Source organism: Cucumis sativus, chromosome 7, assembly GCF_000004075.3.
Source record: "Cucumis sativus cultivar 9930 chromosome 7, Cucumber_9930_V3, whole genome shotgun sequence".
NCBI classification, from domain to species: Eukaryota; Viridiplantae; Streptophyta; class Magnoliopsida; order Cucurbitales; family Cucurbitaceae; genus Cucumis; species Cucumis sativus.
In genome coordinates this window covers 18,497,283-18,512,881 of record NC_026661.2, presented here as the reverse complement: position 1 = coordinate 18,512,881, position 15,599 = coordinate 18,497,283, and the positions used below count along the sequence as shown (strand labels likewise).

The following is a 15,599-nucleotide window of genomic DNA, read 5'->3' as shown; positions in this document are numbered from 1 at the left end:
AAGCTAAAAGGTTTTTGAAAAACATAAAAAATAAAGTCTTAACATCTAATTAATGAATTAGATATTTAGTGATAATTTGTAATGTGGAGAAAAAGCTTCTCTCCATAGCTAAATATAGTATAGATTCTACATTGTTTTGGTTCTTTGTGGTGACAAAGATTAGACAGAATTCTAACTATCTTTTCCTAAACCCTAGTTGGTTGATTTTACTGTTGTTGTTTGCGTACCTCTCATAACCATAATGAAATTAATTGTAAGATCCACCTTGTGGTTAAAATGAATTGTAAGATCCACCTTGTGGTTACATTATGATTGAGATTGAGCTCAACCTAAGGATGAAAGTTACGTAAAACTTATCTTTACCATTGTTAAGTTGCTACATATATTATTACTATATCTAAAAATAATCTAGTACATTTGTTATTATCTTTACCTCTAGTACATTTGTTATTATCTTTACCTTTATTGTTACAAAAAAATAAAAATAAAAATAAAAGATGTATAACTTATTACTAAAAGTAATCTAAGACTTATTACCATTTATTCATCAACCAAATTCTATTTACACCTATTTATAAAAAAGATAAGAGTAGGCACGAGTAGATTTTGGTAAGATGCAAGGGCTTTGGACTCCAACACCTCAACGTCATAGAAAGTTGTGGGCTAATACCACAAGAGATTACCCGTTGTCGGAGTTCAAAAGTTTTACTATTGAAATTCTCCAAATAGCAACTCTTGATACTCTACCTACTAAGATAATAAAAAACTAATTTTTCTTTTTTTTGTATTTATAAGTTATAGCAAAATTCTATGATGATCTAAGTCGACTATATCGTAAATATTTGACATGGACAATTCTTCCTTTTTTTCTTATTATTATTCTAAGTGTTGGGTTTAGGCTTCACGATTGTGATGGTGCATTGAGCATGATGAGCGCAATAATCACTCACACTCCCTAACAACGCCCTGCACAAAAATCACGTGTTAAAAGGCATTTTCCAATTCTCACTCCACAAAATAAAACTATATTCTACGACATAATCAAATAACAGAAAGATTAATTTTATTATATTTATAAATATTTTAAAAGAAAAAAGTAAAATAAATTTTTTATTGAAACATTCTCGTGGAAGTATTTTTAAATAAATAAATAAAAGAAAAATTGTAAAAAATGACAAAAATGACAAAAATGGTAAAAATGACGAAGTTTGACCAAAAAAATTACAAAATATAGCATATAAGTTGATAAATACATATTTATTTTTATCCATCTGTATTTTTCACATTTTTATTTGAAGTGATAAAATTAAAAAATTTACGACATTTTATAAATATTTTAGTTTATTGGGTTAATTTAAAGAGTATCCTTGATAAAAATTTTCCTTTAGAATTTTTTTAAAATTTCGTATAAAACAAGTAAAGTAAAATAACCTTTTAATGGCTCCATAGCCATGGCTTCCCACCACCAACATAGAAGCACCGTATTTATTAACACCCTCACACAATACATTCCTAGCATCTCCTTCTTCAACCACGAACTCAACATTACGAACCTACAAAACAATTGAAAACCCAAAATTAATCGACCTCCATATTCATAATCAACCTCAATCACAATTCTTTTACCGATCTACTCGCGCATATCTCCTTCGCTTTCTCCATGATTCTCCCTGCTTTCTTCTTCAAGTTCTGATCCAATACTTGGTACAATCCAGGAGCAGATCCCATAAACACTGATTAATTATAATTTCAAAAAACACAACACATAGTTGAATTATTATTATCGGTTGAGACTTGAAATTGAGAAATGGATTTGCAGAGATTGAAGAGGAGGAGTATCGATGGATTAGGATATAGTTCTTACTCCCTGGACCGGAGATATCGAGGTAGATTTCGGGAATTGGCTTGGCGTGGAGGAGGATGAGCTTGAAGAGAGGTGGATTTATGGTTGATGAGAAGAAGTGGTTTAATGTCCACTCCAGAGCGCCGATTGCGTATTCACTGTCGTCGATTCCGATTAACATCACAGGCTTCTTCGTCGTCGCCGCCGCCATTGGAGTAGTTCCTCTGTGAAGCGGTTTGAATTGGGAAAGATGAGGAAGAAGAAGCAACCCTACGAATTTTTTTTTCTTTTTTCTTCTTTCGGTTTTTGGTTTTTAGAGGTGAGATTGTCTACGTGACTGGCCATGTCAGGAGTTGTGTCATGAAAATGTGAGAGAGCTTTGACACCTCTGCCCACGTGGCGTGGCTACTAATGAGTAAATTTCTATACGTGGATTGACATGTCATAGATAACATGTCAAAAGACCAATTTGTCAAGTGACTGCCGATAGATTTTACAAAATACTTCTTTTGTCTATCTGCATGGCATTTTGTTTATTCCCTTCTTAAATTTCTTTTTAAAGCTATTCATATTCATATGATGGTTCCAATCGTAGAAGAGTGTGTTCATTGACTGTTTTTACATTTGTTGATATCTTTTTATTCATAATTGAAGGAACTCGCGTGCAAGAGAAACCCGAGAACGCAGTATTGAAGAGAAGAGATCTCAAACAAAACATTGTTGTACAAGTGGGAGTAAGGAAGCATGAGTTAAAATTAAACAAAAAGCTATATACACAAGTCATTCAATAGCGAGTCTATCTATAAGTATTTTTGATGGTAATCGTTAAACTCTTTTTATTCCTTCCAATTCAACGAACATTAAACTCTTTTTATTCCTTCCAATTCAACGAACATTTTCAACATAAGCCTTGAAGAGGACTCAGACCCCCACACTCTGTAGCACGAGATTCTGAGTCTCGCATATCTACCATTTTACCACTAAGGCATCTTGAAGGTGAATCATATTCCATGAATATGATATTTACCTAGTGTGATGTATGGAATATATGACAAAAGTGGAGTGTTAGAGTATATCAATGTATGAAATATATGACAAAAGTGGAGTCTTAAGAGTATTTCTATTGCTCGGTCATGTCATATAGGTCCGAGTCGGACATCCAATTACTTCTATTTGAATTATCTGAAGGATGCCTGAAATTTTTTCCCACCAACTATATACAACCCTCCAAACATAACTAAGTAATACTAAATCCAACTAGGCTAATACAACCCTCCAAACATAACTAAGTAATACTAAATCCAACTAGGCTATCAACTTTTATGTCTTTATATTTTTATTATTTCACACTTCTCATACGTATTGTTCATGATATTCTCAAATTTTATGTCTATATTTTTATTATTACACACTTCCCATACATATTGTTCATGATATTCTCATACATATTGTTCGTGCTTAACATTTATATTTCGTATTAGAGAAATTTTGTTTTACAAAATACTTCTTTTGTCCATCTGCATGGCATTCCATGGAATGGCATTTTGTTTATTCCCTTCTTAAATTTCTTTTTAAAGCTATTCGTATTCATGTGATGGTTCCAATGGTAGAAGAGTGTGTTCATTGACTATTTTTACATTTGTTGTCATTGAAAATCTTTGTATTCTTAATTGAAGGACTCGAGTGCAAGAGCAACTTGACAACACTGTATTGAAGAGATCTCATCAAACAAAACATTGTTGTACAAGTGGGAGTAAAGGAAGCATGAGTTAAAATTAAACAAAAAGCTATATACACAAGTCATTAAATAGAGTCTATCAATAAGAAGTACTTTTGATTGTAATTATTTCAATATTATTACACACTCCTGAGACATATTGTTCATGATATCGTGCTTAACATTTATATTCCGTATTAGAGAAATTTTGTTTTTCTCACTGGTAACATTAATATTTCGTATTAGGGAAATTTTATCTTTTTCACTGGTATTAAAGCGAAGCAAACCAATAATCTAGTTAAGATAGACACTGCTACAGAAGGTGAACATACCACAAGTTCTCAAATTCATGATGAAACAAATTATGCTTACTTGAAAGCGTGGTTATTGGTTAGTCTCATCCAAAATGCAAATTCTAACTACAAATTGAATTTGGAACGTAAGGATGCTTGATGTGAAAAGATATCTAAATTTAATGTTCGACAACTGGACATAGCAAATGAATCCCTTAGTTTTGCATCCAAGTCGTTCTTCATTTTGCAAAACAAATGGTGTAGGAGAGAGGAAAGTAGAGCATGATAGACATAAATTTTCTTTCCTTGTTGATCGGCAAAACAAACCACCAAAGGAAAATGAGCATGACGATCATGATTTTCCTTTCTTTTTGTTTTTGTGGTGTAAATCAGAGTGAGACCAGAAGACAGAAAGAAGGAAGGAAAGAAATTACAACAAAGAAAGAAATCAAGATGCAAGAATGAAGAGACAAAACTTCATGAAAAGCATCAATCTCTTATGAACAAGGATCAAATGACTGATGTACAGAACTTCGTAAAAGCATCAATATCTTGTGAGCTTATTGGGATCAAATCAATAAATGTTATTATATGTTAACGTTGTGGGCATATTTACATCTTAAATTACCTCTAAAAGATGTATAAATCTCTAAAATTACACACTCATCCGTCCAAGCAATATCATGGCTAGCTTGCTATGCAGCAAATTTGTATCTTTATTTTATGTTCACAAAGAAATTTGTTGGTAAAGTGAGAAAGCTCAATAAAAGGCCGATGTGTGGCCACTAGAAAAAGGAAATTAGCCAGTGAAGAAAGAAATGTGAATAAAAAAATCTGAGCTCTGTTTTATTATTGGAACATTATTGTACAAACTTCTGTTATTATTAAAGAAATGGTACAACAACCATAGTAAAATGTACAACAATGGAACATGGCCACATTATTACTTGATTCTACAATATTCCTACATTTAAAAACCCACAAAGAAAAGACAAAAAGAAAAGGAGAAATATTTAGGAAAGCTACATTTTATTTAATTTTTCATATATATGATATTAAATTTGACCATGATTTGTTTTGCATTCACTTGTGTGTGTCTAACCTTCCTTGGTTTTGAGTTTCTTGACAATCATGACAGTACATGAAGCTTGATGAGCGCAATAGTCACTCACACTCCCCAAAAAAGCCCTGCATTCACATATGATCATCCATCTACTTCAACTAAAGTAATGCTAATTGCTTGGTTTCTAAGAAAAAAGTGATTACTACGGCTTTGACTAATTAAACATAATTGTTTGCAAACAAAAATATAATTACCAAAAATCTTTATAGGTTCATAAAGTTGAGCAATTCTTTAAAAGACTTTTAGGTGGATTGATCTTTTTTTAAAAAATTAAGCATTGATAGTAGACCAAAATTTCTTAGACGTATTAGTACATTTTTAGGGACCAAATATTTCACAAGTACGTTTAGCTTTGTTCTTCTTCTTTCCCTCTTAAATGCGTGTTAAATAAAGTTACCTCTTGAGAGCTCCATAGCCATGGCTTCCCACCACCAACATTGAAGCATTATGCTTCTCCACCGCCTGACACAGCACATACCTAGCATCTCCTTCATCCACCTCATATTTCACATCATTCACCTACATTTTCCCATTCCATCATCCCAAACATCTAATCAAACTCAACACAGAATTCCACACAAATTTAATTCCCCAAACTTCTCTCAATTAATCCATTTCGATTCAAAATTCCATATAATAATCCAGAAATTATATTAAATCCTCTTACCGATTTTGATTCGCAGATTCCTCTTGCTGTTGCGATGACCAACGCTGCTTTCTTCTTCAAATCCTCGTTCAGGAACTGGTAACTTCCCGCAGATCCTACAATCACTGATTACAATTTCTCGATTCACTACCGCATCGATAAACCAAGCATATATCAATGAACAGGGATTTGAGACTAATTTTGTAAATGTTGATCTTACTTCCAGGTCCGCCGACGCCGACGAATACGTCGGGAAACGGTTTGGCGTAGACGACGACGAGCTTGAAGGGAGGATTTGGCGTTGAAGAGAAGAAATGGTCGAGTGTCCATTCTAAAGCGTAGGTTGCGTATTCGCTGTCGTCGACTCCGATCACTATAACTTGCTTCTCCTCCGTCGCCATTGGAAGGACTCTTCCCGCCACCGCCGGTTTTTTTTTTTTTTTTTTGTTGGAAGTGTAAAGCAGTTTTAATCGGAAGTGAAAACGGCGTTAATTTTATAAGGGAACTTTTATCCACGTGGAGAGGGAAAACGGAAAGGAGAGATTAAGATGTCACTGAAATAACGTGACACGTCGTTACACCTGGCTACCAGCAGATTTTACAAGTATTTAGATAATTGGAAAATTAGTTTGAAGAAAATTTCAAGTATTTTCTTTAAAAATTGACCACTTGCTTGCATAAATCACGTTTAAAACAAAATATATTTTTAAAAAAATTAATAGTAGTATTTATGTACTATAATTCTAGTTTATTAGAATTAATTTTGGAATTAATTGTACTATTTACTACGATTATTTTAGTATGATTATTCTTTTTAGTATTATAGTATTAGAACAATTTGTGGTAGTATGAGTGAAGGAGCATGATAAAAAAATAATTGAATTAAAATGTCTGATTGAGAAAACTACTAGGATTATTACATAATATCCTTTGTATGGAAAAACTTGTAGACTAAGAATGATGATACTTTCATTCTTCCTTTGTTATTGTTTGTGAATATTTCGGTAGAATCCAAACTATTTTTAGGAGATCGACGTGTCAAAGGACGTAGTTATATTACATAAACCAACAATTTTCATTTTTCATACTACTAAACTATAAAGAAAAAACATTTTTGGTTGTTTATCTTAAGAAAAATATGTATGTGTGCATTCACTCGTGTAACTTAGTTAATTGTTTAGAATTAGTGCATGAATAACATATAGCATAATAAAATTCGCATTCGCATTGCCAACCAGATCCGATTTTTCATGATATAATTCGCTCAGGTTGAAGGTAGAAACATATATAATTTAGAAAGACGATATACATATAAGTTTGAAGGAAGATAGAAATTGATCTATTTTAGGGCCTTTGTGATTGTAGGATGGTTGATCTTGACAATCATGACGGTGCAAGGAGCCTGATGGGCGCAATGGTCACTCACACTCCCTAACAACGCCCTGCTATTTAGATGGAGCATAGAAGTTTTAATTATTATTGTAGGATTTCATTGATATTTGGTCAAAATAAAAATAAATAACCAATATTGTGTTTTGGAGAAAGTACCTTTTGATAGCTCCATGGTCACGGCTTCCTACCACGAGCACTGAAGCCCGGTGCTTAATCGCCGCCTCGCATAGTACATACCTAGCATCTCCTTCTTCAACCTCAAATTCAACATCACAAACCTGCAATTCAATTCTATTCAATTAAAACTCCAATTCGAAATTGCTTTCTGTTCACTACAGATGTTCAACCTGTACGCTCTACACGATTTCTGTTTTCTCCGTTACTGATTCACACAATTGGATCAGATTCGATTATATCATTGCAAGCTTGCATTCATTCAATTTGAGATTCAAACGATCGAGGCATGCTAAATCGAGAAATTCAAACTCAATTGTTACCGATTTCGAAGCGCAAATTTCTCTGGCATTTTTTATAGTTCTCTCAGCTTTTCTCTTCAAATCACCGTCGAAAGCTTGGTAAGTTTCAATTGATCCTGCAATGCCTGATTATAATAATTTCATAACTCACTAATCGCCTCCCGAAGAACTAGATTATAGATGGATAACTATTGAAAAGTAGTAGCAGAGAGGACTGATAAAGAAGATCGATCTTACTTCCCGATCCAGAGAAGCCGACGAAGACGTCCGGAGATGGTTTGACGTGAACGACGACGAGCTTGAACGGATGTAATCCTATCGTTTGAGAGAAGAATCGGTCCAACGTCCATTCGAGGGCGGCGATTGCACATTCGCTGTCGTCGACTCCAATTACCATCACTGGCTTTGATGCTGGTGCCGCCATGGTCGCCGTCGAGAGGATATTCAGAACACCGGGGATTGATAAAACGGTTTAAAACAGAGGAGAGGGAGAACGCGGCGGCACCTTTTCTTTTTCAGTTAGAAGGGGGAGTTTGTCCACGTGGCAGGCCGTGTCAGCAAATGTGGCGGACTAAGACATTCCAAGAGGTACACTTGTTTGTATTTTCAGTTAAAAGAATATGCATCGTCATAGTTTCATTCATTAAATTGGAACTTACTACTTTACTAGATAGGGAGCATAGTCCGATGTCAATATAAATACACCAACTTTTATTACTTTACGAAAGCAGCATGCATCATCATTGAATTATTAAAATAAAATTCAAATCTTACCTTGAATATGTGTGTATCCCACCTACAAAAGTTGGCAAAACAAATTTTGAAAACTTTAATAGATTGAACAACAAAGTTCATAGAACCTACACAAAACAGAGTTTGAACAGAGGAATTTGAAATTTTCTTGAACACAAACACCACTCTCAGATCACACAAAGAAATGAAGCTTTATTATTACAAAGCTTTGGGGATTCACAATTCGTATCAAATACCACAACCCTTCTTTTTTTTTTTTATTTGATGATTATATAAGTTTGTAGGATTCTCCAAATTACCCTATCATTTGGGAATTGGGATCCCTACAATAATCACTAACACTCCCTACAACAGCCCTGCCATTAATATATATATATATATATATATATATATATATATATATATATATATATATATCAGATTTAAGTTTAGAAACAGTAAAAAAATTGACCAAATAAATGAAAATTCCCTTGATGTTTATTTGACAAAATATTTACAATTTTACTAGTGTATAAGTTTTTGTCTAAATTTATACCATAAAATGGATATATTTTGTTTTTTTTAAAATTATTATTCTTTCAAAAAACCTTTAGCAAACAAACTTGTTGAAATAGAAAAAACTACAAATAAATAAAAATCTCAACTAAACAAAAGAATCCTTGACAATTATAGAAATGTAATTCTGTAAATTTTTTAATTTATTTTATTATTTTAGAAAATACCCCAGAAACAATTCAAAAAAAAATTGGTTTAGATAAGATCTTTGTTTATTTATATTTTTTTCTAATTCAATAGAGTTTGTTTTCTAAAGGGGATTTTAAGAACAATAAATAAATATATATATATATATATATATATCCCTTCATGGTATAAATCTAGACAAAAATTTTATACACAATTTTACCATAAAGCATCACGTATTACCATTCCTTTTCTATAAATTTGCACATCTAATATATTCATAATTTTTTTATGACAAAAAAATGTTAAAAATTATTTAACGGTCTTCTAAAATTTGAAAGTGAAAATAGACGTCCTTAACTTCATACTCTAGAATCTATGCATGTACTACACAAAAGAGTTAGGATTCTCTATATCTAATAAATTATTGAATTATTGAATTATATTTTCGATAGGATCTACAGAACTTTTAGAGTTTATAATTATTGAACTTTTAATTTTGTTTTCAACCACAAATTTAAAAAGAGAAATGTCAAGTTTAGATACAAAATCAAAATTTATTATATTCAAAATTAAAGGTTAGACAGTCTATTTTATTCAAACTCAGTAGTTTAGTAATAAGTTTTTAATTTGTCATTTAGATTTGGTTGGTTAAACATTTTGTTTTTTTTTTTTTTAGCATTTAAAAATTAAGCATATAATGATTAATTCTTTGCTTTGGTACAGTATTTTTTTTTTTGTTATTAATGTTTTCAAAAATCATGTCATATTTGATTTTTTTTTTTTCTTAAAAAAAAGTTTTATGATTTTTTTTACAAATTGGCTACAAATCGAATCCCACTCTCGTATTCAATATAGATCCAAGCCATTGTGAAAAAAAAATGAAAAATGAGAGTAAATATGTTTTCAACTCTAAGAAAAAAAAGATATAAACCTAAAAAAACAAATGGCTACTTTGAATCTTAGCTTATTTTTCTATTTGTTTTGTTGTTCATAATTATGTTTGTTTTCACATAATAATGGTTTTCAATATTTTTTTCCAAACCTTAGAAAAGAAAATTGACTATCAAAACAGTCTTAAATTTCTTCAATCAAACGCCTTGGAAGCAAAAATTGAACAGAATTCAGCTCAACAATAATTGGCATCATGTTCCTTTTTAGAAGTCAAATGTTTGATCTTTATTTTTGTGGCTGTTGCACTAAATATAAAAATGAAAAATCTTAGTTCAACAAGATGATATCTTTGCTAAAAGAAAAAAAAAAAGAAAACTTGTATACACATGCTAGTCGAGAAATCCCAACCGAACTAAAGCCTCCCACTCCACCCCTTGCTCTTCCCTGTACTAACAAAACGAACTTCTTCTAGTTTCCATCAGAATGAGAATATCAGAAATCTCCTGTCTAAGCATCTGGCATCTAACCCCCTTACATTCCAGAAAACAGTTCATAACACTTAGACTAGACAGCCTCCCCTCCTTGGAGGAGGCTTTCTTACTCCCATAATTAATGGAACTATCTAACTTCTCCAACTCCTTGGCAAGCTTATTGCCAGCCTCCTTATGTTTTTCTCTTATCCACACCTGGTTATATATCTCCAACGGACTCGAAAAGAAAAAAGACAAAACTAATACTGCGTTTAGGAGAAAGTGCCTTTTGATAGCTCCACGGCCACAGTTTCGTACCCGGTGCTTAGTCACCACCTCACACGGTACGTACCTAGCATCTCCTTCTTGAACTTAAATTCAAGATCACAAACATGCAACTCAATTCAGTTGAACTCCATAGATATTTCTTTCTGTTTTCTACATATTTTCAAACTATTATATATGATTTCTGTTTCTCCATTACTAATTCACACAATTGAATTAGATTTGATAAAATCATCGCAAGTTTGCATTCCTTCAATTTGAAATTCAAACGATTGAGTCAAGCTAAATCAAAAAATTCAAACTCATTCCATACAGATTTTGAAGCGCAAATTTCTTTGACAATCTTGATAGTTCTTGCAGCTTTCCTCTTTAAATCACCGTCCAAAACTTGGTAAGTTCCAATCAATCCTGCAATTCCTATTTACCTCCCTAAGAACTAGATTATAGATTGGAGATGGATAACTTTTAGAAAGTAATTAACAAAGAAGAAGAATGAGGAGGAAGTTCGAACTTACTTCTCAAGCCAAAGATGCCGACAAAGAAGTGTGAACGACGACGAGCTTGAACAGATGTAGTTGTATCTGGAATTATATAGTGACGGTCCTCAAGTATAACTAAGATGTCAATATGTCCTGTTAAAAATAAATAACATAAACGTTGAGAACAAAGTGCTCAAGAAAGTGATTCACTGATATCATCCCTTATCTAACCGATGTAAAACTTAACATATAGTATAAATAAATCAGCGTGACCTTTCAAACAAGGTCCACAAGAACAACACAACTGCTTGAATGCTTCAAATAAAAACTCCCCTAAAATAATCAGTAAAGAACAACTCAAAAACATATGCACAACTCTAGCATAAGAAACCACAATCAACATAAAGAAGAAAAAGGAAAAACCCATGCTTTTGTAGGATCCGCGACTTTAGAGACAACAGCAAAACAGAGAACATTCTAAAACATCTTCTGATGCTGATGCTGTCGACTCTGCCTATGAGTCAACTACCATCGCTAGCTTTGATGCTGCTGCCTCATCGCCGTTGCCGGAAGGATTTTCAGAACACCGTCTGTATGTTTGGGGATTGGAGAACCGGTTTATAGCAGGGGAGAAGGAGAACGCTGACACTTTTTTTAAGTTCAAGGAGAGTTTGTCCAGTGGCAGGTCGTGTTAGCATTTGTGGGTTCCAAAAATATTCCTAGAGGTACACTTGTTTTATGTTTTTGAAAAAGATAACGCTTTTCACTAATTGTGAAAGGATTGTTTCTTATATTGTGTACTAATAGCAAAAAGATTGAAGAACAAAGTTCACAGAACCTACACCAGACAGGGTAGAACAGAGGAATTTGAAGATTTCTAGAACACAAACCATTCTCAAATCACACAAATAAAGGAAGCTTTATTATTACAGAGCTTTGAGATTCACAATTCGTATCAAATACAACACCCTTCATTTTTTTAAATTTTATTTTGATGATTATACAAATCTGCAGGATTCTCCAAATTACCATCCATATCATTTGGGATCCCTTTAGTTATCACTCTCGATAAAAGGACCAAAATGCAAATGAGGTCTAGTGCTTGGTTTTGGGCTTCTTTACAATCATCACGGTGCAGTGAGCATGATGAGCACAATAATCACTGACACTCCCTAAAACAGCCCTGCCACACAAAAAAAATTACACATTGAGCTTCACTAATAAATTACTTCATTATTCTCAAAAACAACCAAACATTTTACCAAATAAATGAAGACTCTCTTGTTTATTATTCGAACTTTTGATACCTGTAAGTTGTAAGAAGGGCATGTAATATAAAAAGAGAGGTTTGCCCACATCGTTTCCAAGCGATAGGTCAAGTTACACCAATTGAAAGAATTAAGCTTGGTATACTGATTTGATATACTAACTCAACTGTGTGAGTAGTATAATTCTTTGAAGGGTGTCTTCTTTGTAATTGGAATCGACATTGGAGGGAGATTTCTGTGAATGTAATAATTTTAACCAAATAGATTTCTTTTCGTTCGAAGGGGTGTCTTCTTTGTAATTGGAATTGGAATTGACATTAGAGGGAGATTTCTGTGAATGTAATAATTTTAACCAAGTGGATTTCTTTCCAGTCCAATATCTAATTTAGGGTTTTTTTCACGTAAATTCTCTTGTGTTCCTAGTCTGGTTGCTATCTCTTATTCAAGGTAGTAGGTATTTTTCTGTTTATTACAGAAGTAGGAGCGGGAGATTTTTTAATCAAATGGATTAAGTACCGATTTAAAGAAAAGTACCTCTTTATAGCTCCATAGCCATGGCTTCCAACAACCAGCATAGAAGCATGGTGCTTCTCTACGGCCTCACAAAGTACGTTCCTGGCATCTCCTTCTATCACCTCCAACAGAACATCATGCACCTGAATAATATCATAAGGAATTTCAAAACAAAAATCTTCAATATTAGATGGTACAAAGTTCTCTCATCTTTCTACTTGAAATTCTTTCCTCAAGTGGATTCCCTTCTCCAATGTTTGCTTTAGACACCAATTAGACCTTTAAATTGAAGAACCAAACTAGCTACTACACCCATTTGACCGCAGTTTCTAATAAATCCCCTTACCCTTGCTGTGTTAATGTTTCATTTAATAAAAATATGAAGTCCATTAGAAACTTAACTTTTGAAAGGAAAAAAAAAAAAGAAAAACAATCACGTCAACAGTAAATACTAATCATGGTTGTACACGATGTTTCTAGAGCATCGTATTTTAATCAGGAATCTCATTCCTAATCAATTTCATTACATAACAATCACTTTTTACTTTTTTTTATTCTTTATACCTTTTACAATCCTACTATGATAGCACTAGCAGAATGCAAATATATAAATCCATTAGAGTTTTAATTTTCAAAAAATCAAATCAACAGTTAAATACTAATCATAATTGTATAGTTGTCCTGAATGTTCCTAGAGCATGATTTGTTTAATCGTGGATAAGGAATTTCATTGTTGATCAATTTTATTAGGTAACAATCACTTCCTACTTTAACTTGTTCTTGTCCTACAATGGCAGCATGAATGAACAATATAATGACAATCTTAGATTCTTAATGCTTGCTATTCCCATTTCAATTGAAAATAATTTTTATTAAACAATTTTTTTGTGCACAAATTTTCTTTCCAAAATAATTATCATTTCAATCTGTTCACATTATTTCTGGAAAAGAAACCGTTCCTAAATCCAGAAATCTTACCAGCAACAGCGCAATAAGAAAATAAAAATTGGTTTAAATAAACCCAACCTAGAACGCTCAACAAGTAAATCAGCTTATTAATGGAAAAGAGTCAAGAGGGTTACCGATCTAGCGAGGCAAAGCTCCTTCGCTTTTTCAATAACTCGTGCAGCAATTTTCTTCAAATCCGAATCCACATAGGGCAAAACCTCAGCCGCTCCTGCAATCGAGCGTCGTTACCACCGGTTTATTACCCGACCATCAGGAGTTTATGATCAATCAAACCAGAAATCAAGTTTTAAAAGAAATCTCAATTACCAGGTCCGGCGAGACTGACGGCGGAGGAAGCGGAAGGTTTGGCATGAACAATGATGAGCTTGAATGGGGAGTTAACCGGAGAGGTTGGAACGAGGAGATGGTCTAAAGTCCACTCGAGAGCGTAGAGACTGTGCGCACTGTCGTCGATTCCGACAACCATTACTTGCTTTTCTCCAGTCGCCATTGAAACGAAGCTTCAAGAATTACGGGTCTGCGTCAGAGATGGACAAATTTTGTTGAGAAAATGAAGACGACGGCGCGTATTTGTAGGCAGTTTGTAAAGTTCCACGTGGCAACAACTATTGCCACCTCAGCCGCCAGTTGGAGACTGAATGTCACACATGGAATATGGAATATGACATGACATTAGGAATAAATGAATAATTAATTAAACACCATCCAATACAATGGACATCATTTCTGGTTTTCTTATCAGCAAAATTACCATCCTTCAATTTTTAGTCATTCAACTTTTAAAAATAGATTTAACTTCTAGAGCTTTAAATTAATTCCTTAAAATTAGGAATGAATTTACCATTGAGATCATTCATAGTTTTATCTATTGAAATTCTCAGATTTTTAAAAATAAATTAACTCACAATTTGAATGGTCTATCGTTTCATTCCAAAGTCTTTAACACCCCACACCACATATAAGAATTAAAAAAGCTAATTTGAATGGAATAACTTATAAAAGTCTTAAATGATTAATCATCCGAATCAGTGGAATGAAATGAAGAATTATGTTCTAAAACTTTTGAAGAGAGGGGCGACACGTGTCATGGAAAGTGGAAACTGGAAAGGTCGAGAAGTAGCATTGTCTAATAGGACGTGTGGACCACGTGGCAGAAGGTGATCTGTTGGATGATTGTTGGGAGATGGCATACATATCTTTTATTACATGGACATGGAAAACCACGGGCTATGTTCAACGGTTTGGGTTGACATTATTATTATTTTCTATAATAATAATCTTTTTTTTTTCTTTGTGAATTAAATGATTGTGGGATTCCATGATAAATTCTTTGGTACAAGTTGAAGTGGTGATTAATAAATATTTCACTCTATGAGATGTTACATTTAATATTTATAAATGAATTGGATATAATTGATGAACAACTTATGTACTTTATATTAGTAAAGGGTCAAAGGTTGTAGATAGGTGTAGGTTGTAAGGACGGATTTAAGGAGGGGGCAATGGACGCATGTGCCCCTTTTCAAATCTATAATTAAATTTCATGTCTATGTACTCATTCACTTGTGATTTTATACCTTATGAATTATAGTATAATAGTAGTTTTATGGATAGATTTCTATTATTTATAGACTTTCATCATCTATCAATCATATATCAGTATTTAAGTATTTTTAAATTAAATATTTATAAATATTTGGATTAAGAAATTTTTATCATTGATAAATTCTAACAAATTTTATTTGTTATATGTGTAATTATTTTTAAAAATTGTTATACGTTGATATTTTAAAACTA

The 15,599-nt window shown here is 32.8% G+C and overlaps 3 protein-coding genes across 4 annotated transcripts; all 3 read right to left on the bottom strand.

The window, feature by feature from the left end:
• Positions 1-762: 762 nt before the first annotated feature.
• On the bottom strand, positions 763-6,177 carry LOC101202825 (universal stress protein PHOS34). Its single transcript, XM_031889239.1, has 8 exons — positions 5,843-6,177; positions 5,644-5,747; positions 5,374-5,495; positions 4,956-5,041; positions 1,865-2,065; positions 1,627-1,733; positions 1,432-1,553; positions 763-966 (listed from the first exon to the last, which is right to left on the bottom strand). Exons 1-8 carry the CDS (start codon positions 6,021-6,023, stop codon positions 882-884), a joined length of 1,008 nt encoding a protein of 335 aa, XP_031745099.1. The 5' UTR covers positions 6,024-6,177; the 3' UTR covers positions 763-881.
• Positions 6,178-6,824: 647 nt separating this feature from the next.
• LOC116405145 (universal stress protein YxiE-like) lies at positions 6,825-8,595 on the bottom strand. Of its 2 annotated transcripts, none has more exons than XM_031888878.1 (4): positions 7,728-8,595; positions 7,512-7,615; positions 7,171-7,292; positions 6,825-7,067 (listed from the first exon to the last, which is right to left on the bottom strand). In XM_031888878.1, the coding sequence occupies exons 1-4, from the start codon at positions 7,912-7,914 to the stop codon at positions 6,962-6,964; spliced, it is 519 nt and encodes a 172-aa protein (XP_031744738.1). In that variant the 5' UTR covers positions 7,915-8,595; the 3' UTR covers positions 6,825-6,961. The 2 variants fall into 2 exon arrangements, with proteins under 2 accessions (XP_031744738.1, XP_031744739.1); XM_031888879.1 differs by having other exon boundaries at positions 6,825-7,064.
• A 3,331-nt stretch (positions 8,596-11,926) lies between these two features.
• On the bottom strand, positions 11,927-14,360 carry LOC101209419 (universal stress protein PHOS34). The gene is made up of 4 exons (XM_004135982.3): positions 14,109-14,360; positions 13,916-14,010; positions 12,855-12,976; positions 11,927-12,235 (listed from the first exon to the last, which is right to left on the bottom strand). The coding sequence occupies exons 1-4, from the start codon at positions 14,290-14,292 to the stop codon at positions 12,148-12,150; spliced, it is 489 nt and encodes a 162-aa protein (XP_004136030.1). The 5' UTR covers positions 14,293-14,360; the 3' UTR covers positions 11,927-12,147.
• Between the last annotated feature and the right edge of the window lie 1,239 nt (positions 14,361-15,599).